At 49.4% G+C, this 24,608-nt stretch overlaps 1 protein-coding gene across 5 annotated transcripts; it reads right to left on the reverse strand.

Moving 5' to 3' along the window:
* Positions 1-1,602: 1,602 nt before the first annotated feature.
* Positions 1,603-23,000, reverse strand: PLEKHA4 (pleckstrin homology domain containing A4). Of its 5 annotated transcripts, XR_013760481.1 has the most exons (21): positions 22,514-23,000; positions 21,987-22,076; positions 20,875-20,982; positions 20,009-20,081; positions 19,795-19,895; positions 19,511-19,620; positions 18,700-18,915; positions 18,109-18,397; positions 17,355-17,441; positions 15,185-15,232; positions 14,983-15,063; positions 14,676-14,825; positions 13,440-13,538; positions 11,213-11,353; positions 9,148-9,247; positions 9,002-9,078; positions 7,766-7,927; positions 6,819-6,868; positions 6,378-6,490; positions 4,417-4,498; positions 1,603-1,640 (listed from the first exon to the last, which is right to left on the reverse strand). XR_013760481.1 is itself a non-coding variant. In XM_079119098.1 (20 exons), the coding sequence occupies exons 2-20, from the start codon at positions 22,068-22,070 to the stop codon at positions 5,753-5,755; spliced, it is 2,352 nt and encodes a 783-aa protein (XP_078975224.1). In that variant the 5' UTR covers positions 22,071-22,076; positions 22,729-23,000; the 3' UTR covers positions 5,567-5,752. The 5 variants fall into 5 exon arrangements, 4 of the variants coding, with proteins under 4 accessions (XP_078975224.1, XP_078975225.1, XP_078975223.1 ...); XM_079119098.1 differs by lacking the exons at positions 1,603-1,640; positions 4,417-4,498 and adding an exon at positions 5,567-6,015 and having other exon boundaries at positions 22,729-23,000; XM_079119099.1 differs by lacking the exons at positions 1,603-1,640; positions 4,417-4,498 and adding an exon at positions 5,567-6,015 and having other exon boundaries at positions 9,178-9,247.
* Positions 23,001-24,608: the final 1,608 nt, after the last annotated feature.

Consider the following 24,608-nt stretch of genomic DNA (forward strand, 5'->3'; position numbering starts at 1 on the left):
GGTTTGAGGCCAATCTCAGCGATTTAGCAAAACCCTAACAACTTAGCAAGACCCTGTTACAAAGTAAAAAATAAAAAGTGGCTGGGGATGTGGTTCAGTCCTTAAGCAACCTGGGTTCAATCCCTGATACCAAAACAAAACAAAAAAAAAAAAATTTTTTTTTCCTGAGATATACCCAGTGGTCCTGTCCCAGGGCCTTTGCACATTCTTCTCAGTATGCAAAACACCCTATACCCCACTTCTCCACTTCCCTCACACCTACACAGAATTCAGCTCAAACCTCTCCTTTCCTCCTCTTCTTCCCCCAGGCTCCATGTGCCCAACATGACTCTCACAAAGAGGGAAGAGGGTTGGCCACGAGATACAAGGTTCATGATAAACTATAACTTACAGAGGGTAAATCTATGCCAGGTGTCTTCTAACTTAATGAGTATTGAATTTACTTTATTGTTGTTATTATTATCATGATTATTAGGTCTAAGTCTAGGTATTGAACCCAGGGGTGCTTTACCATTGAGGTACATCCCCAGTTCTTTTTTAAATTTTCATTTGAGATGAGTTCTCATTAAGTTGCTGAGGCTGGCCTCCAATTTGCAATCCTCTCAGTCTCTTGAGTTGCTGGGATTACAGGGGTGCACCACTGTGCCAAGCTTAATTTAATCTCATCTGATCCCCAGGGCAAGTCTGAATTAGAAGCCATTATTGGTCCCATTTTGCAGATGAGAAACTTAGGCACAGATTAAGGTTTAATACTTGTACAACAATGTAAGTAGGAAGCAACAGAAAACTTAGGTAGCCCCGAGATCTAAACCCTTACCCCACGTGAAGCTTCTGTAGAAGTCACTCACGGGTGATAGGGTCAGGTAGCCCAATAGGGAGAGGTGGGGACTGAAGTAACAGACAGCTGGGGTGTACCTAACAGATGGTGTTCCTGCCCATGGGTCCACTTTTTAAGAGAAACTCAGTTATTTATGTAAAATATTTGTCTTGGTTCATTTATATTTTGGTACCGAGGATTGCACCCGGGGCGCTTGACCACTGAGTCACATCCCAGCCCTTTTTATTTTTTCTTTTGAGACAGGGTCTCACTAAGTTGCTAAGGCTGGCCTTGAACTTGCCATCCTCCTGCCTCAGCCTCCTGAGTCACTGGGATCACAGGCCTGCACTGCTACACCTGGTTCTCCCGCTGTGTTCTTTTTTTCTTTTTTTAGTTGTAGATGGACACAATACCTTCATTTAATTTACATATTTATATGTGGTGCTGAGGATGGAACCTAGCACCTCACACATGCTAGCCCAGCCCTCACACTGTGCTCTTAACACCCCTGCCACCACTACCGCAGCAATCTGGAAGGCTCCTGAGAAGGCTGAGCAGTGTAGTCACCCAGGCAGGTTTTGCTAGATGTGCAGACTTGCACCCATTCATTTCCCACAAAGAACAGGGTCCTTTTGGAATAAGAAGAGCAAACTAAAAATCGGACAGGACTTTGCTTTTAGATACAATGAGCCTCACGGTCTGATTGCCAGGCAGCGCTTGAGCCTGCGGCCAGACCAGTGCTCACCTTGGTCACAGTGTAAGTCCCCAGCAGATTGAACTCCAGCAGCTACCGGAATCCCTGGGCCGAGGTCTCCTGCAGCCACTGAGGGGAGAGGAGGAATGAGCCCTGCCCAGGAGGATGGGAGGGAAGGGGACGCAGGACAGGGCTGCCTGGGGGACTGATGAGAAGGCAGACTCCAGTGGCAGAGGCTGGCCTTGACTCAGTCCTGCCACTCCCTGGCCGTGTGACCTTGGCAATCCCTTGTTCCCACTATGCCTCAGTTTCCTCATCTGCAGAGCGAGGGTAACATCTCATTCTCGGGTCTACAGACTTCATTAGTCAGTATCTGTCCCTGACGCAAGGTCCATAAGTGTGTTTGCTAAATAAACAGAAGCGAGTCTGTGGCAGAGGGAAAAAAAATCAACCTTCAGAAGGCGGGAATTGGCATGTACGTACAGGTGTGCATGTATACAGGTCTGTATGAATGTACAGGTGTACATGTATACAGGTCTGCATGAATGTACAGGTGTACATGTATACAGGTCTGTATGAATGTACAGGTGTGCATGTATACAGGTCTGCATGAATGTACAGGTGTACATGTATACAGGTCTGCATGAATGTACAGGTGTGCATGTATACAGGTCTGCATGAATGTACAGGTGTACATGTATACAGGTCTGCATGAATGTACAGGTGTACATGTATACAGGTCTGCATGAATGTACAGGTGTACATGTATACAGGTCTGCATGAATGTACAGGTGTACATGTATACAGGTCTGCATGAATGTACAGGTGTGCATGTATACAGGTCTGCATGAATGTACAGGTGTGCATGTATACAGGTCTGCATGAATGTACAGGTGTGCATGTATACAGGTCTGTATGAATGTACAGGTGTGCATGTATACAGGTCTGCATGAATGTACAGGTGTGCATGTATACAGGTCTGCTTGAATGTACAGGTGTGCATGTATACAGGTCTGTACACCAACATTTGTCTAACATAGATGATCATCTTAAATCCTAAGAACAACTTTTGCTCGTAGACTATTTTACAAACCAGAAAACAAGGTTCCGTAGTGTTAAGGGAGTTTCCTGAGGATGTTCCAGTAGCAGGTGTCAAAGTTAAGATTAAAACCAGCCCGGCCAGCTCCAGACAGGAGCCAGCTGCCCTGCCACGCCTCTGCCTCCATAAGGGAGTTTTCTGTTTGACAGCGGAGAAGATCAGCAGAGTCGGCCTGTCGGATCTGGATGGGAAATGCTTGCTACAGAGATTCAAAGTGTGGCAACTCCATGGTTGTCCATGAATAACCAGGAAAGTGCTGCAAGTACCAATTTTGGGGTTCCAAATAAATTTTAGCGAGCAGGCAAATTCACAATTTTTTTTGGTCTGCTGTTTGACTCTGTAATGTGAATGCCGTGAGCACAGGGATGTTTTCTGATTTGTTCACTATGAAATCCCTCCTCCCTGGGATGGGAGGTGGGGCATGATCAGCAGTGCTCAATAAACATCTGTTGAACAGACAAAGGACACAGAGGAACTAGTACTTTCAAACCTTCAAATCCTTACAACAATCTAAGAAGGAACACACAGTCCAGAGAAGGTGAACCCAGCTGACCAGGGCACTCCTCTGCACTACCGCCTTGCTGGGCAACCCCAGGAGAATCGATTCAGTCTCTGAGTCTTGGTTTACCAACCAGGGGCATTCTCAGGAAGGATGGTCATTAAATTGATGGAATTTCCCTTAGAAGCCACTGTAGGAAGTCCAGGAAACGTGCACCAGATGGACATCTCCAGTGTCACTAACAGAGTTCAGGACCATCAGTCGAACTTCATACAAGAACAAAGTGAGGGCACCAGGTCACAGCTATGTGCCCGAGGTAGTCACAGGGATTATGGGGCTGAGCAGTTTACCTCCATCAGTGATCCCAACACCCTGGGGACAATGATGATGATTCCCATTCTAGAGATGTGGAAACTGAGGCAGGGTGAGGCTCAGAACTAGGGACACAGCAGAGAAGGAAGAGAACCAGGATTTAAGCCAAGGTGTGCAGGCACCACGGCTGAACTGTCCTACGCAAGCAGACAGAAAGGGAGATGGGGACAGCAGGCGGGGAGAGAGGGGAAACTGAGGGATAAGAGGAAGGAGTCCGGGGCCGGGACGTGGGTGTAACAGTGCAGAATGGCCCTAGGCCTCATGGAAGCCTGCATTGTTGGTCACACAGTTCAGGTGGCCAAATTGCGGGATGGTCTTGGAAATCAGGGTCTGAGGAGGAAGGACATGTCCTGTGATGAGTGCTATTGTGCCAATGTCAGAGGCACCAGGGCCCCAGAACAAGGCGGGGGGGGGGGGGGGGGGCTGGACGCACTGCAGAGGGGATAGGAGCTAGAACAAGAAGGTGCCCCAGGATTACCGGGAATGGCAGACAGAAGACATGAAGCCAGGGAGCCAGAGAACAGGGGGCTGGTCACAGCTGCACTGAAGTTCTCATACTAGAAACCTCAGGCAGCAGAGAGTCACAGGTCCCGAGAGAGGGACAGAGAACCTGGGGTGCGCAGAGAGAGATCCAGAGGGCAGATAATGCAGAGATGCTGACTAAGGGAAAGTCAAGGAGACCCAGAAATAGGAGGAGAAATGTCACAGGAGACCTCCTCTAAGGGATTCACTCATTTTCATCCCCACGACAGGAGGTAAAAGAAGAGGTATCCAGGAGCCATGTGACATGGCCAGCAGACATGACAACCAGACAGAGCAGTGGGCTGACATCCTTTGGGACAGGTAGGATTTAGCCAGGGAAGCAGAGAAGTTGGAGGGAAGAGCAGGTGTAAACACGGAGAGGAGAACACAGCCAGGGAGAAAGCTGCTCTCACCTTCACGTCTTCTTCCTGAGTGATGCCATAGGGGTGAAGACAGCTCCAGGAAGCGGCTGCTCCAGGGCCTGACCGCCTTACTCTGCAAGGAGAGAAACACTGGGGCCTGGACCCCTGGGTCTGAGGGAGGAGGTACTGAGGTGAGGACTGAGGGACCCTCACTCACCATCCTTGTCGCAGATAACCACTTAGGAGAGATCCCGTTATGGCCCCACAGACCTTGCAAGGCCTCTGCTGCCCTCTTGCGGTCATTCCCCGCCTCCCACTCATGACCCCAGTCTCCTGATGATCCCCTAGGACAAAGGACAGCGCTTTGCCCCTCCAGGTGCCTGCTCCAACTCCCCAGGCCCGATTTATGGGTTCCAGAGTACACCCCCAAACCTGCAAGAGACATATCTCCAAACCACCACTTTGCAGCTACAGTAACAGACCCAGAAAAGGGGAAGTAACTGCTTTTGGAGACAAAAAAATCGCGTCCTTGGCCATCCCTGGGCACCCTTCGTTACCAATTGCAAATAGAATTTTATAAGAATCAGGAGTCGAGTTTTTTTCTTCCCATCCCCTCCTCTGCCCCAATTATCTTCCTCTTTCCCTTCATCTCTGCTTAGGCCCCAAAGTATGCAGCAGCCAGACCCCTACTCACCGAAGACTCTTGCGATCCCAGCTCCGATGCCTCGCCCGCCCCCGGTCACAATCACCACCTTCCCGGCATAGCGCGTTCCCGTAGCCATTCCAGGTCAGTCTGTCTCTCTGCCACTCACTGACTTTCCACCTCTGAAGTCCGGGGAGGCCGAGGGATCGAACCATAAATAGGGGCTAGATCCTGGAAGCCCGACCATGGGGGTGTTGCCAGGAAATCCAGAAACCTGGGAATTTGGCCCCAGCCCCAGCTCTCCTCCCTCAGACCCGGGAATCCAGGTCCCAGCCCCTCCTGCCCCAAATTCAATATCCCTGACGTTCAGCCCTCTACACACCTAAGCCGGGACTCAACGTATTCATCCCCTCCTCCCTCGGACCCACCAGCTGAAGATTCTCCAAGTCCCAGGATCCTGTTCCTTACTTCCTCAGGACCCAGACATCCACGACTCCGGCTCTGCTCCTCAGAGACCCCAGTATCACAACCCCAAACACACAGAAAGAAACTATTGACTTAAAGTTCAAAGTTTTAATGCAAATTTGGATATTGTTGGGGAAAATCAAAGGCTGACCGTAAAACCACGCCCCTCCCAGGTGGGGACCAGACCACGCTCCCAAGTTGCCAGCCAGGTCCCGGATCTCCTGGCGGTTCTTCCAGGCCACGCCCCCACACTCCGATTGGCTGCCACATCTGGGCAGGTCAGAAACTGGACTGGAGCAACGTGACCCTCAGTGGCCACGCCCCCTCCTCTTGGGTCAGGGCGGGAGGGGCGTTCCCGGAGTCCCACGTGGGCTCCCAGTGGGCGGGGCCTCCACCACGTCCACTACCATCGCGCGAGAATCCCGCGGAATCGGAATTAGCCACTGGACAGCAGTTAGGGTGAGAGGTCACCTGGGGAGTGGAGTCCGAAGGGGGCGGCGGCGCAGGCGGGAGAGGATCTCCCCGGGAGTCCAAATTTCCACCTAGAGAGGCGGAGTGGGGGATGACCATGGCATACTGCGACTCAGCCCTCCTCTCAGACCTAGGAGACCAAGCTCCAGCCTTCCTCACTCAGACCCAGGGGTCCCCACCCCAGGCCCCCCGCCCTCGGACGGAGTTTGACCCCCAGTCTATTTCAGGTGCCAGCCCCCCAGCCGCCTCCCAAATGTCCCCGATTTTGGTCCTCTCTTGCCTGGGATTTGGAACTTCCAATCCCTGCCCCGCTTTCTTTGCCACGACTAAGAATTTCCAGAGGCCCCCACACCTCTCCTCACAGAGCCTAGGAGTCCGTGCCTCAAACTCACCCTTCCGTAAAACCCAGGAGTCCAGATCCCCTATCCCTCACCTGTCATCATTCTGTGCCACTGCGACGCCTCAGTGGCCAGGGCTTGGGAGAGGCTAAGGACCCGCTCCCTGTGGCCTTCGGAAGTCGGCAAGTAAGGTGTGATGTTCCTAGGACTAGAAGAAAGACAAGATGCGGAGGGTGTATAGGAAGCGGGGGCGTCTGCTCTTCTGGGTATTGTAGTTCCTAGCACCTGTCCCAAAAGGACTTTCTACACAGCCCCCGTGTATTAAGGGGTTTTTAGTTCAAGAGCCTTCTTGAAACTCAGTTCTTATTGCGGAGCCAGGGCTTCCTGGTTTTGTTTCAGATGCCTCAGAAACTCGAGAGGCTCTAAAAGTTTTGCCACTTGCAATTCGGTACTCAGGAGACTTGTGACAGTGAGAATCACCTCCCCTTCTGCAAACTGATTTCCCTGTTCCCTTCACCCACCCTTTAGTTCCTTACCTACTCCAGGACCCTGAGCTTCTGAGCCATTTTGCAGCTCCTAGGACAGACTAGAAAGGAATTGTGGCATTAGAATTCCTGTCCTGGAAACCTCACTTCTCATTTGGAGGGTGAAGTAGAGGAAGGGCAGAGAAGTTATGAAATTGCCCAGTGGGCCAGGTGTGGTGGTGCATGCCTGTAATCCCAGTGGCTGTGGAGGCTGAGGCAGGAGGATCTCAAGTTCAAAGCAACTTAGCAATACTCTTGTCTCTAAATAATATATTTTTTAAAGGGCTGAGAATGTTGCTCAGTGGTTAAGTGCTCAATGGTACCCAGTACCAAAAGAGAAAAGAAAAGAAATTGCCCAATGGCACAAACAGTGATTAACTTTGCCTGAGCTCCTGAACACCAGTAAACACCAGCGTGTGCCTACAAACACAAACGCATACTCACACACTCACCTTCACATGAATTGCCTATTTCTCCCTATAAGTCTAAGTTGAGACCACCCTGAGGAATGTAAGATACTCTGATCATCAAGTCGAGAATATTCTTCCTATTGAAATAATGTGAATAACTAGGCATGGTGATGCACACCTGTAATCCCAGCAACTCAGGAGCATGAGACAGAAGGATTGAAAGTTTGAGGCCAACCTCAGCAACTTATCTAAGCTCTAAGCAACTGAGTAAGACCCTGTTTCGAAACAAAAAAAATTAAAAAGGGCTGGGCAGGTGGCGCACACCTGTGATCCCAGCAGCTTGGGAGGCTGAGGCAGGAGGATCTCAAGTTCAAAGCCATCCTCAGCAACTTAGTGAGGTGCTAAGCAACTCAGTGAGATCCTGTCTCTAAATAAAATAGAAAACAGCTGGGGACATGGTTCAGTGGTAAATTACCCCTAAATTCAATCCCCAGTACTCAAAGACCATTTACCACCCCACCCTCCACCCACCAACCCTATGCCACTCACCTTTTGTTCCATGTCTGCCTGGCGTCTGGCTGGGGACAGTATTTTCCCCAGAGTGAGCAGTTGGGGGGAGGTGGGGCGCGGAAGGGGCCGTCCACACTCCTGGTTCCTGCGAATACGTTCCAACTGCTCCTGAGCACTCATCCGGGGCCGGGCGGTGGGGACCTGGGGAGAGAAGGACCCCGTGCCCCAACCTTGGGCCTCCTCTTTCTTCTCCCTGACCTCGGGCCTGTGGTCTGGCCCTTGCCAGTAATTTGCCACAGCACTTCAGAGGGGTCTTTCTACACCCAGAGCTGACACTCTCCCCTTCTTGCAGGCCTCCTGTGGCACCCACCCTGAGGATAAAGGCCTTTGAGGCCCTGTATGGCCTGGCCCCCACCCACTTCTCTGGCCTCACTCCATCTCTTGCCCTGCGGAAGCCCGAATCCCCAGCAGGGGGCGTCCTGGACACATCAAGCTTTTTCCCCGTCTAGTGGGCAGGACTCGAGTTGCTTCTCTGAACTCTGAACTCTCTTCAGCCACAACCAAAGGAGGAAGGGAATTTACTGGCCACTGAATTGTCAAGATTATTTTGGGACAATCTCAGAGAGGATTTAATGTTGCTTTCTTACCCTCTCTGTTTCTTTTGTCCTCAAAATCAGAGGGAATGGTCTGGGCTCAGTGATAGAGCACTTGCCAAACACTACACCCTGGGTTCCATCCCCAGAACAGCAAATAAATATTTGGTGATGGAATGAACTGATGAATGAATGAAGGACTTGGTGTTTTCAGCCCTTTAGAGAAATTAATCTCATTTTTTAAAAAATGTTTTTAAAAATTTTTTTAGATATTGATGGACCTTTATTTTATTCATTTATTTGTATGTGGTGCTGAGAATCAAACCCAGTGCCTCAAACATGGTAGGCAAACACTCTACCACTGATCCACCATCCCCAGCCCCTCATTTCGTTTCAATCCTCACATTGGTCTAGGTGGTAGAAATTGCTCTTTGCTCCACTTTACAGATGAAAAAATAGAGGCACAGAGACGTCTAATCTGACACAAAGCCACACAGCTTAGAAGTGGTAGAGATAAATTTGGTCCCAATACTCTTAATAAATCATGTGCTCTCTGCTTTGATTGTGGCTTTAGAACTCTCCTCTCCCAGCTATTTCCCCAAGATTCGGGGGAAGGGGTCTGTGGTAGGCAGATCATAGGATTAGAAGACAGAGCTAAGGAGGGGGGTCACATATGGCCTACCTTGGTTCCCAGCTGTGGAGAAGTGGAGCGGCGACCCTCAGGACTGGAAGCCCTGGAGACCTTTGGAGATCCAAGTCCTGGCAGGACAGAAGGAGACTTGGTGAGGATAGAACAAAAAGAAACTCCCACTCCAAGAGGATGCTCACCTGAGCGAGGACTGGCAAGGTCTCTGTCACCTCCAGGGGGCCGTCCCCAATCAGCCTCAGGGGACCGAAGGGAGCTCAGTTCCAAGGACTCAGGCAGACTCTGGAGGGATCAGAAAAAGGGAATAATGATTATTGTCATCATTATTATTATGACACTCCTTTGTCAGGCACTTAGCAATGCAGACACAGTGTGAGGAAGGTAAGAATTGTAAACTCGGAGTCCAATGTCCTGCTTTCATAATCCACCTCAGTGACTTTGAATAAGTTGCTTTACCTCTCTGGATCATATTTCACCTTTTGGTATGAGGATTGCATTTGTACATGTAAGACACTTATATATATCCACTTATATTTTATGCATACTAAAATTGAGGCTCAGAATGAGGTCAATGTCTGATATCTCAAAGACAGCAGAGCTGTGTTCTGAACCCAGGTCTTCTGGATACATGGTGTGAAAGTCAGTGCAAACCCAGGAATTCTAACCCAGCTATGACAATAATTGTCCTGGCTTCTTGGGGGGCCAAGTGAGTGTCAAGCAATTTTCAGTCACTGTTTCTCCACCTTTGGGGTGAAGATCAGTGGTGTTGGGGCTGGGGTTGTGGCTCAGTGATAGAGCACTTGCCTGGCATGTGTGAGGCCATGGGTTCAATCCTCAGCACCACATTAAAAGATAAATTAATAAAATAAATGTATAAAAATGTGAATTACTATAATTAAAAAAAAAAAGATCAGTGGTGTCTAGTAAATGCTTTTGACAAATGCTTGTCCACATGCCTGTAATCCCAGGCACTTGGGAAGCTAAAATAGGAGGATTGAAGTTCAAGGCCAGCCTCAGCAACTTAGTGAGATCCTGTCTTAAAATAAGAAATAAAAAGGGCTGGGGATGTGGCTCAGTGGCAAAGCGTGCCTGGGTTCAATCCGCAGAGCCCTGATTTGTCCCACATGCCAGTGCCTATGGTGTAAATACTCCTACCCTGTTGATTTCAAACTACCAGAATGACATCATGGAATGTGGGCTAGGAAGGAATGCACATAGTCAGCTCTCAGGGCAGGTCAGGAGCTGACTGAAGGGACATGCCTGGACTGCAGAGTGCCATCCATAGCCTGCAAATAAAACCAGACTTGGTTGGACCATCAGACAGAGGAATCTGACTTTCAGGAACTGGCAATCATGAAATATTGTTTCAGATTGCCTGGAGTATGTGGTTTCCGTGCAGTGGCTCACCACCAGAATTTGCATGCCCTAGATGTGCCAATGACCTGCTAGAGCAAAATGGCTTGCTTAACTCCACCCCATCCTGTTTCTCATAGAAGACGCTCCTCCCAGTCCCCCTTTGATATGGGCTGCTATAAATAAACCAAGTGGGGGCTCCTCCAGTTTGTTAGAGCAAGACACTTTAGCATGGCTCAATCCCTCAAGCCCCCAATTCAAAAGATAATTATCTCCTGTGGTTTTTTTCTATTAAATAAATTTCATAGTTATTAATTTACAGCCAGCACGCATCCCTCTGACAGTAACCCTTTCCCTCACCCACACAGAGTATGCAGCGAGACTAGATCAAGATGGCAGGGTGATAGGCCCTGGATCAAGATGGCAGTGGGGTGAATAGGCAGATTCAACCCACTGAGAATTGAAATTTGCCCAAAAAGAAAATTGCATCTGTACTAAACATGCACAGAAATTTTTCTTGTCATTATTGTTCTCAACAATACAGTATGACAACTATAATATTTACATGTATTAGGTATGGTAAGTCACCTAGAGATGATTTTAAGTACACAGAGGGTGCATGTACATTATATGCAAACCACCACATCATTTTATATAGGAGACTGGAGCATTGAAAGATTCTGGTCTCCACAAGGGGTCCTGGAACCAACCCTTGAGAATGCCCAGGGGCATCTATATAACACACAAGGAAAGAAGGGCTCTCAGAGGTGAAGGTACCTGCCTGAAGTTGGTTAAGTGATCAAGGGAGAGGGAAAGAGGTGGTTGGGGTAACAGGTTGGGCCAGGGATATAGGACACAAGAAGCTGAGGGAGGAGGTAGAGGTGCAAGTCTCACCTCCCTCTCCGAGGACTCCTCGCCTTGGAGCGCAGGGGATGGGGAGTCAGGCTCAGTGTGGGGCGGTGGTTTCTGGGGGCCACCCAGACCAGCCAGGGTGTCTTCAACCATCCACAGCTGCTGCTGAGCTGATGCTCTGTCCTGGGGAAAGGAGAGGATTAGTCACTCCAAAGCGGGAAAATGCAGGAGGGTTATAGCTGATAGGTCATGCAAGGGTGTGAAACAGCTTGGCCATGTTTATGGAGTCAGGTTCCCTCCTCCCAATATGAATATCCAATAGAGAGGACTATCTTTTCTGTACTTCTCTGCAGAGCTGCTTCTACCCGGAACAGATGACACATAAATACATGGGAGTCGGTTTCTGAACACTGATTGTAGTCCTTTGGTCCATTTGTCTAATCTTGTGGTAATGCCGAATGAACCATCTTATTAACTGTAGCTTTATCCTCAGATTTGACATAACAGTTGTGTTGGTCCTTGAGCTTTGTTCTTAGAGAGTGTCCTGGCTATCCTGGCTTTCTACACTTTCAGGTACAATTCAGGGTCATCTTGTCAATCTGCACAGAAAAACCTTCCAAATACATACCAGGATTGCAGATCCCCGCTGGGGAAAGAGACACCACATCTTTACAACAGTGTCTTTCCTACCCATGAACATGATAAATCTCTCCATTTCTATAAACCTTTGCTTTGCATCTCCAAAGTAGATGGCTTGCATATCTTTCACTAGATTTATTCTTAAGTATTCAATTTTTCATGTTATTTCAAACTCCTGTTTTTCAACATTTCTTTTCTAATTGTTTGGCATGAGTAAATAAAAAGACAATTGATTTTTGCACATTCACCTTTTATTTTAGTGATCTTGATGAATCTACACAGACATACCATATCATCTGAAAATAATTTTTTTTTTTTTTTTTTTTTTTTTTTTTTTGGTGCTGGGGATCGAACCCAGGGCCTTCTGCTTATAAGGCAAGCACTGTACTGACTGAGCTATCTCCTCAGCCCCTCATTTGGGGTTGTTTTTGCTTGTTTTTTGGTACCAGGGATTGAACTCAGGGGCACTTAACCACTAAATCACATCCCCAGCCCTTTTTTGTATTTTATTTAGAGACAGGGTCTCATCACTGAGTTGCTTGGGGCCTCACTAAATCGCTGAGGCTGGCTTTGAACTCATGATCTTCCTGTCTCAGCCTCCTGAGCCCCTGGGATTACAGGCCTGCACCATGGTTCACCCTGCTGTATGTCTGGTTTTTGATACTGGGGATCCGACCCAGGGCACTTTACCACTGAGCCCTTTTTTAAATTGCTAAGTTGCCCAGGCTGGTCTTGCACTTGGAATCCCCCTGCTTCAGCCTCCCCAGTCACTGGGATTACAGATTGGGCCACCCAGGTTGACATAGATGTCTTAGATTAGGGAAGTTCCCCTTTGTTCCTATTTTACTGAGAGCTTCTATCATGAGGAGGGGTGAAACTCTGATAAATGTTTTCCAGATTTTATGGAGATGATCATGTGGTTTTTCTCCTTTGCTTTGTCCAATGTGGCAAAATATATGTAGTGATTTTCAAAGGTTCAACTACTCTTCTATTCCTATAATAAATCCAGTTTGGATGTCATGTATTGTTCTTTTATATATTGCTGGTGCTGAGCCAGATTAAACTTCAGTGGGCAGGAGACTAGAGTGAAGGTGTGGGTTTCAGGATGAGTGGGAGGGGCTTGGCGTGAAAAGGGTGGAGCAAACCTGTGAGACCGCATTTAACACACTAAGTCGACATTTTTAACTAAACATGTATGAATTTTAACTAGACATGTATGAATCACAGCTGAGTGCATAGACAGAGAATGAAGAAGCGAGTCTGAGGCTGAGCACTGGGGTTTATATTTTTAGGAGCAGGGCTTAAATTAAGGGATTGGGTTTAGAACTGAAACTCCAGAGGATAAATTTAACAGCGACATTCAAGAAGCAGGGTGCCAGAGACAACTTGCCAGATGGAGACAGGGCTGAAGGGTGGCGTTTTGGCAGCGGGGGCGGGGCTTCCACATAAGGGGGAGATTTAGAACCAGAGAGGAAACTGGATCCGAACGTGGAAAGAGGTCTTATCTACAATAGAGGTTAGACTGAAGGGTGGGGCGGGGCTTGACTCTGAGGGTGGAGTGCGGGGGGCGGGGGTTTCCAGGCAGATCTTGGAGGAGAGGGTGGAGCTTGGGCGGTAGGAGGGGATGTACCTGGGGGGAACCGAGGTGCAGCAGGTACTCGAGGGTCTCTCGTAATGTGCCCAGTTCCTGCTCCAGGCCACTGTATGTGTCCCAAACCCGCTCTCGCTCCTCAGGTTCCAGAAAGGGAGAGACACAAGATTAGCATGCCCACCCACCAGATCTTTCCCCATTTTTTTCCCAGTTGAAGAGGAGGAACAGAGGCCTGGACCCTGGGCCCCTGGGGTCATATGGACCACAGTCCCGATGGGCCTCTTCCCTTGGACTACCAGGAACCCCAAAGTCATATGGAACCTACAATTTCAATGAGCTGTTAGTGTAGACAAATAATAGGGTTCTCTGGATCCCCAAGTTGCCAATGCATTCCCTTAGCATGGTGTAACCTATAGATCTAATGAATTCCTGGGACAGTCAAGACCACAACACCTGTGCTCACTGGGCAGCAGAAACCTCCTAGCCAATAATAACAATAATGATCATAATAATAGTAATAATAATAATAATGGCTAACATTTATTGAGTACTTATTGTGTGTTCAGTATGCACCCCTTTAATTCCTGTGAGGCAGGTACTATTCTTGCCACCATTTTACAGATATTTAAATAATTTAAATATTTTTAAATGTGTCTCTATTGTTTACACATAATAATAATTACAGCTAACATTTAAAAATGGTTTGCCAAGTACCAGGTACTTTACTAAGTGTTGAATATGCATTCATTTACATAAGTAAATGTAATTTTCACAATGACTCTATGAAGTAAGTACTTTAATCTTTTCCCTTCAGTACAGGGGATGGAACCCAGGGCCTCACACAGGCTAAGCAAGGCTCTCCTACTGAGCTACATCTCCAGCCCAGAAAATCCTATTTTTATCATCTACAGTTTACACAGGAGGTAACTAAAGCTCAGAAGGTTTAAAAAACTTTCTATGGTCACATTAACCACTGTGGGAGGCAGTTCACCTAAAGCCAGGAAACCATATCAAAATCAGCCTATTATGGATGAGACTCCAGGTTCAATTCCCAATATTAAAAAAAAAAAATCACCCTCTTAGGCTACTAAGTGAAGCTCCATTATTGTTGGCTGCTTGCCCTTTGCCCTTTACAATGATCAGAATTACTGGTTTAAAATTGGGAATGAAAGGAATTCTCAAGAACTCTGTGCCTATGAGCCCTCACAGTCCCCTGGTAACTGACTGTACAGTCCTGGGCCTCCTGGAAGGGAGTACCCTTTTCCCCATGCTCACCTGGGTCAGGTGACAAAGGGAAGCCCTCACACTGACCAGCCGGTCCTGCAGCAGGCGCTGGCGACCCCAAGCCCTCCCAGGACCTGCAGCCTCCCTGCCTGCCTGACCCAACTGCTGCCGGGTCAACTCCAAGGCGGCCTCTAGCTGCTCCTGTCAAGAGGGAAAGTGGTCAGACTTTGGAAGCCACACCCAGCCCCAGAGTGAGAGGCATCCCCCCAAATCCTGGCCATCCAACAGCATCCTGGCTCCCAGTCAGAAACAGGTAGAAGCAGTTGGAAAGGCCAGAGGCCCCTGCCCTGCCTGGCACCTTTTCCTCCTGCCTCTGGTCTATGTCCTCCTGCAGCCTCCTCAGGAGCCGGTCCTGCCCGCACAACTTGGTCAAAAGAGTCTGGAAAAAGGAGAGAAGAAACTATTTATGGGACCCATCTGGCTCTTCCCCTCCCCCTACATCTTGAACATTCTCTTTATAACTCAGGGAACTCAGCAGAGGTTGGATCAGGAGAACTTACATCTGTCTCCAGGCTTTGGTGGAAGTTTGAGTCCAGGGGGGGACCTGGCTAAGAAGAAGAAAAGTCAAGGGTCAAAGGGGACAGGCAGGTCCTTAATGTAACTTGACACTATGCCAAAGTGTGTCTCCACCTACAAACACCCCTCTCCTTATTAGCTTGCTGCTAAGCTTTAGCAAATCTCATAACAGGGGCTTAAAGGCTGTTTTTGCTAAAAGCACTGACTCTTCATTTGGGCCTAAAGACCAATGGGTAACCAAAAACAGGATAAAAGTTTGGCATCTTTGCTTCCATGTTGCATCTGCCTGCTTTCACTACCTCAAACTTGAACTCCGCATCTGGCCAAGGTAAGAGTAACGAGGATATTTCCAAGATTTCCAGAGACATCATAATCAACAGATTGTCAACTGCCAGCTCTTACAACATCCTGTTCCAGACCACCAAAATGGTGCCTCGAAGTCTCTAAGCACTGCCCCAAACCTGGGAGAGGGCCCATTATCAACCTAACTAATTCCAGCTTGCCTTTCTGATTTGTTCTTTCTCTGAGTCACCACCACCACCAATTCCAGGAACTGCAGGTCTAGTGGATAAAGATTTTGTGACAAGAGACAAAACTAACCCCCCAACACTTTCTTATCACTGTCAAGGCTCCCTAAAGGCTATTCTGATGCTGAGAAAATGTTCAACCAGACCACTGGCCAACAGAGACTTTCAGCTAAACAAGTCCCAACGCTTGCTTTTGTTCCTTTCCTATGTAACCCCAAGACTACTGGTGACACCTTAAAGACAGGTAGGTAGGTACTCTTGGTTTGGTTTGTATTTTTTTTTTTTAAGTTGTAGATGGACACAATTTTTATGTGGTGCTGAGGACCAAACCCTTGCCTCACATGCTAGGCAAGGAGTCTACCACTGAGCCCCAGCTCCAGCCTGCTCTGTTTGTCCTGGTGTATTCACCAGGACAACTCCTGCTTTTTCCTCTCTGATTTGCCTTCTGGGACAGGTGACTGAACCTGGTCTCACCTGTTCTGTTGGGAAGGGCAGGTTCAGGTCTTTGGCCTTAGTTTAGTAACAATCTCAGCAGACCAACTGCCAGATTTGTGACTTCAGGAAGATCCAGTGGGCTCTATTATTTAATAGCCATGGCAAATATTATAATTAATGAAGGAACTTTATTTGGGGGGTCTTTACATTTTTTATTTTTTGTCTTTTTTTTCCTTCTTCTTGGTATCAGGGATTGAACCTGGGGCGCTGAACCACTGAGCCACATGCCAGCCACTTTTCATATTTTATGTAGAGACAGGGTCTCACTGAGTTGCAGGCAGGATGGGGGATATGCACCAGTCCTACCCTGGGTACCTGAAAATGTGACCTTATTTGTGAATAGAGTGTTTGTAGGTATAAGTGTTGAATAAAAATTAAAGGAGGCCATTGTTTTGGACAAAACTTCTCCACTGGGCCCTGAGGGATAAGGCTAAGATCAAAATGGAGTCTCTTACATTAAAACTCCAAGTCATGGGTTTGGTGCAATGGCACACACCAGTAATCCCAGAAACTCTGGAGGCTTAGGCAGGAAGATCACAAGTTTGAGGCCAGCCTCAGCAACTTAGCAAGATCTTGTCTCGAAATAAAAAAAAAAAAATTTAAAGGGCTGGGGATATGGCTCAGTGGTAAAGCGCTCCTGGGTTCAATCCCTGGTACCAATTAATAAGTAAATAAGTAAAGCCAAAAAGATCATTAAACTGCTGTAATTTTTAAATTATAAATTATAATGATGTCTGGTATCCAGAAGATAGACACAGACAAGGACTAAAGATGTGGCCTGGAGGTATAGCACTTGCCTAGCCTATGGAGGCCCTGGGTTCAATCCCCAGAGCTGCAAAAAGAAACAGACTATCACACAGGAAGATGGCCATGTGATGACAGAGGCACTGTCTGGGGTGATGTAACCCAAGAACAGCAGGGATTTGGCCAAAGCAAGGAGAGAGGCAAGAGGAAGCAGGGCCCTGCACGGGCTAGACACCTTGACTTCTCAGGCCCCTACTTCCAAAACAGTAAGGAAACAAATTCAGTTGTTTTACCACACAGCTTGTTACAGTATCAGGAGATGACATCCCTCAGGGCAAAGAAAGCAGGGACCGGGCTCTAGTAAATTCAGGTGCTCCAGGATACCTACCAGTAAAACCATAGAGGCCCGGGTCCCAGGGTGTCTTGGGGGGAGCTGGAGATAAGTGGAGGAGCCAGAAGGGGCCTGAGAGGAATACTGAAATAGAGATGTTTAGAAATTGGTATATCTGCCAGGCTTGATGATACTCTCTTGTCAGCCCAGTGATTTTGCAGGTTGAGGCAGGAGAATTGAAAATTCCAGGTCAGCCTGGACAATTTATCAAGATCCTGTTTCAAAATAAAAAAAACAAAAGGGGCTGGAAGGGTTGGAGGTATAGCTCAGTGGTAGAGCAACCCTTGATTCAATCACCAATACTGAAAGAAAAAATAAGTGGCATATTTTAACAACAAATACTCAAATGGGTATGTCCAGAATTCCCACTGAGCTATATCCCCAATCCTTTTTATTTTTAATTTTGAGACAGCATCTCTCTAAGTTGTTCAGGTCCTCGATAAACTGGGGAGGCTGGCCTCAAACTTGAGATTCTCCTGCCTCAGCCTTCCAATCACTGGGATTACAGGTGTGGCGGAGTATCCTGGACTACAACCCCCATGATACTCAAGGAGCAAAGGCCCAAGACCAGGAGGAAAGACCATCCTGAGGTCCGATGGGAAATGGAGTCCAACATTCCCCTCGCACAGCTCGGTCCTGCTGACTATTATGGAACACAATTCTCATTATACCCAGGGAAAATAGCCTGGGGTCCCGCCCGGGGGAGTTAGCTGTGAAGCCTGAAGGGAGCTGTAGTTCCCAGACCCCTCACCTCTCCTCTCCGTGGTCTGGGTTCCTGACTCCAGTGCTGGGGACTTCTGGGGGGCTTTCCTCCGCCAGCCTCGGAGGAGGGTCCTCGGCGGGGAGTTGGGGGCCGGGAACGGGTCTGTCGCTGGGGGCCCCAATCCAGAGGAGGCCTGACATCGATGCGACTCAAAGGGGTGTGAGGTCGGGCAGGGAGCGCCGCCTCTCCTGAGGAGGGAGGGGGCCGCCGCGCAGGAGCAGAACGGGGACGCGGAAGGCTCAGAGGGGAGGGCGGGCGAGAGAGGGGTGCGAACAGGCTGTCGGAAGAAGGGAATTCGGGAACAGAGTCAACTAGACCCACGTTCCCTCCCCTGTCCGCCCCACTCTTCATGTCCGCCTCAAGGCGTCGCCCTCGCTGTATCTCACTGTCCCTCTGGAGTCAAATCCTCCTCTATTGGGCAGATTCTGAACAATTTCTCCTTGGTGACTTCTCCTCCTTGGAACATCTCCCGGACAGGCTGTGACCCACAGGAACCCCAGCAATGCACCGCCACTCCCCTAACCGGCCCAGGCCCCGCCCTTCTTTAGGTCACGCCCCCAACATAACCGTCCTACTCACTCTGGGCTCCTAGTCCTCCGAATCCGGGGTCCAGACTGGAAGTCGGTTGTGGGGCTGGGAGTGAGCAGCCCAGGTCGGCCATGACCTCTAGAGAGCCGAGCCATCTCTGGTGACTCTGAAATGCGCCCCTCTTCCCTTCTGCTCATCTCGGGGGGACCCCCGGGGCCTCCAGGGCCCTCCCCACGCTGGGGACTTGCGGGTGTCCTGGGTCGCCCACTGGGAAGTGGGCACAGAAAGAAACATCAATCCTTTGAACCTCATCACAATTCTCTTTTCACAGCAACCCACCCCAAAACGGGAGTCGTGCACTATAAACCATTGCCCCCATTTTGCAGGAAACTGAGGTCCCTAAAGTATTAAGTGACTTGTACCGGGCCGCCGGGTCCATTCAGGTAACAGGGCTAGAGAGTCACGTAACCAGCCTACGCGTTGGGACAAGCTGAGTCAGAGCCTAAGAGACAATCTGACATTTAAAAAATATATCTGGTCTTGTCTTTTAGCAGACATTGTTTAGATAGTAGCCTCAGAGGATGGAGATCATCAGAGCGAGGTGTCGATGGGCCCGAGCTGAGAAAGTCTGCTAGATCCCCTAATGGGAGGGTCAACTCTCGGGGCAGAGCAGGGCAAGACTGGGGCGGGGATTAAGAGAAAAAGCCGTTTGCAGATTGGAAGAAACCTAAATTCCCTGGAGGAGAGGCCTGAAAGGTGGAGCCTTAGTTAGAAGGCTTGTGATGGACATTGATGGGAGTAGGACCTCCAATGGAGGAGTTTGGGATGATTAGACAGGGGTGTAGGCTGGACCTCCACTCACCAATCGTCTCCCTCAGCACGGGAGGCCCTACCCAAGGCCCGCAGCCAGCCCCGCAGGTCTTCTAATGTGTCAGCCGCCAGAACGTAGGTCCTCATGCCGGGATGTTCTGCCTGTGGGAAGAGAAGGCGTGGGACCCAGACCCTGGGGCTCTCAAAAAAGGAGGATGCTATGGACCCTGTTCAGGACCTTTTTATCTCCAGTAAGGAAGGATATTCCAGTGTATGTCCACCCCGCTGCCTCCTGTAAATCATCAACTCGTAATCATGAAGGATGGACGGACTCACCGTGAAGGTGAAGCGCCGCCCTCGGGGTGCTCCTGGCCCATCTGGCCTAATACTGTAGCTGGGGAGCAGGACACTGCCCAGGACACTCTCCTCACGGCTGTCTGCAAAGAGAAGGCTGGAGTCAAGGATCACATGGATCAGGAGGCCAAAATGCTAAGAGGGAAGGGCATGTAGGGAAAGGGCCTTCCCGCTCCATGCAAGCTGGGGCACTGACCCTTGTAATAGAAGAGGCAATGACCAGAGAGGACGAACCAACGGCGTTTCCAGAGCCGTAGTCCAGAGCTGTCCTGCGGGAAGAGAAGGGAGAAAGAGTGGGAGTAGAGGGAAAGAAGAAGGTCGGTGGAGACTGACCACAGAGACAGAGACCCAGAGACAGAGAACTGAGAGGGGGGCAGAAACCAAAGAGAGGGGAGGGACAGAGATGCAGGGTTGATGTAATAGATTCAAATGGAGAACTGGAGGCCACCAAGTTGTGGTTAACCTAGATTTCACACACAGCTGGACCTGCATTTGACTCTAGGCTCCACCACTTTCAAATTATGCCTTTGCACCAATCTTTTCCCCTAGGACCCTCATGCTTTCTCATCTGTCAGTTGGGAATTGAGAAGTTTTAGGAAGGTCTGGATGAGACAGTGTACCCCACAAGGGCAGGGGCTTTATATTCAGAGACTTGGTCCAATTATTTTGGAGCCTGAGACAGAGAGGCCAGGAACATGGTGCTGTGTCTTCTCATGGCCTCTACCTGAACCACTCCATCAGCTCCAACCTCGGGCCCTTTTCCTCATCAACCTGTTCCCACAGACTCCAGCATGATCTTTTAAAATTATGAACCAGATCACGTGAGGTCCCTTTTCAAAATAAGTTTACCATCACACTTAGAATAAAGCTCATATTGCTTACCCTACTTTACTGGTTTGCAGGGAGTTTCAAACCTGAGCACCAGGAAGAAATGAATGTTCAAACAAGGTTCCTGGGTCCCATCCCCAGAGTTCCTGATTCAATAGAGCTAGGGTGAAACCTGATCATTTGCATTTGTAGCCAGCAGCACAGCTTCAGGTATTCTTCTTCCTCTGACGCTACCTGCTTATGAAGCCAGCCCCGGATGTGTACAGGCAGGTTGGGATCCCTTCGGAGTGCATTGCTCCTCTTCCCAAAGGCATGGACCTTGTTCACTGCCCGAGTAGGCTTCTAAGGACAGAAGAGGGACAGAGTGAATGGGTCTCAGGATGGGCTCCAGAAAGTGTGGAGTGGGCAACCCTAGGCCCTCACTCCACTGCCCTTAGAAATCAGCTCAAGGAGGGGTGAGCTTGGAGGTCGGAATTGGAGGGTATTCATAGTGCAGAGTTGAGAGTCTTTTGATGGGTAGAAGAAGTGTTCAGAGGGAAGGAAGAGGAAAGAGGCTGTGGGACAAGAATTTGGGAATCAAATTTGGGAATCACTGTCAAGAGAGCATGCCCTTGACCACCAGAGTCAGGGATGTGAACCTTTGGGATCTGAACTGGGACTATTAGCTGCGAGGGCCCCATAAGCAGAAGGAATTGCCATCGGTGAAGTGAAGGATGGAAGGATGCTGTGACGTCAGAGAATGACATCCCTCAGCAAGACGTCCAAGGTAAGGAGGAGGCTCCAAATCCTTCCATTCCGCTGATACACATCACACAGGCAGATTGCTGCAGGAAACCCTTCCTTGGAAGTGGTGCTGACCAAGGCTAGGATCAAATATCTGGGCTCTGAATATGGGAAAGTGGAAATAGCAGGAAGACAAGGAAATGGGGTCTTCACTAGACTTTTGGCTGGCATTATTGGATGTGCTCTTGGGATCTTATTGGCTGAGAGGGTCTTTCCTTGCTGGGTTTCATCAGGGGTAAATTGGGTGGGAATTCCCAGTCCTCATCAAGAGTAGCTATTATACCTCAGTTCCTAGCAGGGACTTGGCTGGGCAGTGAAGTTGTTCTCTGGCTTAGAATTAGGAAAAATAGGAGGGGTGGGGACAAGAGTTGGGAATGTCTCCAAATTCCCAGCTGCAGCTGGTGGGCAATGTAGGACCTTTCCAGGTCTCACATACCCATGGCTAAGGAACTTTGTCCTTAACCACTGGAATCCCCAGAGGGGTACAGAACCCAGGACTAGGAAATGGGGATGGGCAGCCCAGATCCCCACCTTCTTCCCCATCCCCACTGGGAAGCTCAGACCTTGGTGCTGAAGCTGCTGAGTGAAGAGATGGTGGAGGCACTGCTGGCCAGACTGAGGCTGCTCCGAGGCCGGCCCTCTTCCATCAAGGACTTGGGGACGGAGAGAAAGGGACTGTGTCTCTATAGCTGACCCCACCAGGGACAGCGATAGGGTCAGGGGCTTGGAGGTCGGAGGAGGCTGAGGAGAAAGAGCCTGTTGTTTTGAGATTGGGGGGCTGGGGGAGGCCATGGCCCTGGATTGCATACCAAGAGCAATGCCAAGCGAGGTGGGCGGCACTGGCAGCTGCGAGGAGGGGGCAGCTGTCTGCAGCCCAGTCAGAGAATAGGGGCTCCTTTATTCCTGCCCACTGAGCTCTGGCCAGGAATGTGACCCTCTCTGTGCTTAGGGACCCCATTCCCTGCCTCTTCCTGCTGCTTCAGGCTACCTGTCTCCTACACCCACCCCTATAGCATCCCGGTCAGCTCCCCAAGCCCAGCCCTGAAGTACCAGGAATGTGCACCCCTCCCAGCCCAGGCAGGGAACTTACCCAGCTTTGGGGTCCCAGTGCCGGGGAGAGGACAGGGCAGGCGAGGGGCACTGGATCACCGTCTCCCACCTCCTCTCTCTCTCCTCACTTGATCACTCCCACTTTTCGTCTCTTTGTCTTCTGTCTTGTTCCCTCTCAATCAATACGGCCCCCCCTTATCTCTCTCCTCCTCACACCCTCTATGTCTTTTAGACTGTCTCTCCCCACAGTCTTACCTTCTGTCTCTCCAGTTTCCGTCTCTTCCAGTTTCTCCCACAATCTTTCTGTTTCTGTCCAAATCTGTTTCCTCCTAAATCTTTATCTCATTCTCTCTCTCTCTCTCTCTCTCTCTCTCTCTCTCTCTCTCTCTCTCTTCCTCGAACTCAGTCTCTTCTCTCTCTCTCTGGCCCTCCACGTCTGCTGTTCCTCCCTTTCTCTATCGGGTTCTCCTCTTTCCTTTCTCTCTTCCTCCCTCTCCCAGTTTCTCTTTCCTCTCTGCTGGTCTTTCCCTCCCTCTGCCAGCCGCCCACGCTGCTGTCTCCCCTCCCAATCCTGGCTGTCCCCGCCCCTTCTGGCCTCCCCACCATAGCCTGACCCCTGGCTCAGCTGACCCCACATCTAAGGGGACGGACTGTTTCCCCTGGACTCCTGGATCCTCTAAGGGCTGTTTGGAACTAAGGACTGAAACCTAGGGATCTTGTGGATTTGTTGTGGTCAGGGACCTGGGCCACTGGCACCCTCAGGGGAGGGGAGTTGGATCTTACAAAGGGAGGGGGGCTCAGATTCCTGAAACCCTGGAAGGATTGCGGTAGGGATCCAGACTCCCAGGTGCCTGAGAGGGTGTGTGTTAGGAGTCAGGACTCCTGAGTTCTGTTGAGCCAGAGGCCTTGAAGTGCAGTTTGATTGGCTGGGGCTGGGGATGGTCAGTCCCTGAGGGAGGAGGAAGATGAAGAGTCCTGGGTTCTGGTTAGGGCTGGGTCAAGTGTCCGGTTTCAGACCTCCAGCTCATATCCAGGTGAGAATCTTGTTCTACACTGAGGACAACGCCTCAGGAGGGAGGCATGGTTTCTGGGCATATTTTGAGAAGCAAGACTGTGGACCAGAACAGCTGGGTGTGGTGCCAAACGACTGTAAATCCAGCAATTTGGGAGTCTAAGGCAGGAGGATTGCAAGTTGGGAGGCCATGTGAGGCACTCTGTCTCATAACAGAAAATAAAAAGGGCTGGGGATGTAGCTCAGTGATAAAATGCTCCTGGATGTTTCAATCCCCAACACCTCAAAAAAAAAAAATTATGAACTAGAGCTGGAGTGTGGCTCATTGGTAGAGCATTGGCCTAACACGTGCAAGGCCCTGGTGTGCGCACACGCACACACACACACACACACACAAAGATTATGGATCATACCATAATCCCAGCAGCTATAATCCCAGCAGCTATAATCTCAGAGTTCAAAGTCAGCCTCAGCAATTTAGTGAGGCACTAAGCAACTCAGTGAGAACCTGTCTCTAAATAAAATGCAAGACAGGGCTGGGGATGTGGCTCAGTGGTTGAGTGCTCCTGAGTACAATCCCTGATTAACGCCCCCCCCCCCCCCCCCCCCGGGCCAAATATTATGGATCCAATAGGGAAAGAGGTCTGGGAATTGGAACTGAGTCCCTGGGCCTGGAACTTGTAGCAGAATGCCACCCAGGTAGATTTTCAGTTTCCTAAGCACAGTTTTTGCCCAAGTTTGAAGCAGTGAAGATCAAGAAAGTAGCTTTGTGTCTGTGTGTGCGAAGGAGCCGAAGCTCTGGCTTTAGCAGTCATTCACCACACTCTGTATTTGTTGAGCACTTACTATGTGCCAGGCACAAGGTTATAGCCACTGAGAGGAAAGCAGTGAGCCAAGCAAATCATGGTGCTTATATTCTTGTTCCCATTTGCAATCAAGCTGGACTCTGTGATCACCCTGAGCAAACGATTTCATTTCCCGTCCTCCGTTTCCTTATCTGTTAGGTGGGAATAATATTGTCTCTACTTCCCCAGGTTGAGGAGGAAGTCGACAGAACGTGAAGTTGGGAGACTCTAGACTAACACCCGCAGGTTAAATTGCGGTGGGAAAGCACGCGCCTGGA

Source organism: Sciurus vulgaris (genome assembly GCF_902686455.1).
Source record: "Sciurus vulgaris genome assembly, chromosome: 17".
Taxonomy (NCBI): Eukaryota; Metazoa; Chordata; class Mammalia; order Rodentia; family Sciuridae; genus Sciurus; species Sciurus vulgaris.

Coding starts and splice junctions, on each gene's coding strand:
- PLEKHA4 (XM_079119098.1), bottom strand. CDS start 22,070: ATGGAAGAGGGCCGGCCTCGGAGCAGCCTCAGTCTGGCCAGCAGTGCC. Junction 19,621..19,794: donor GGCGGCGCTTCACCTTCACG/GTGAGTCCGTCC, acceptor CTCTTCCCACAG/GCAGAACATCCCGGCATGAG. Junction 15,064..15,184: donor ACCAAAGCCTGGAGACAGAT/GTAAGTTCTCCT, acceptor TCCTTTTTCCAG/ACTCTTTTGACCAAGTTGTG.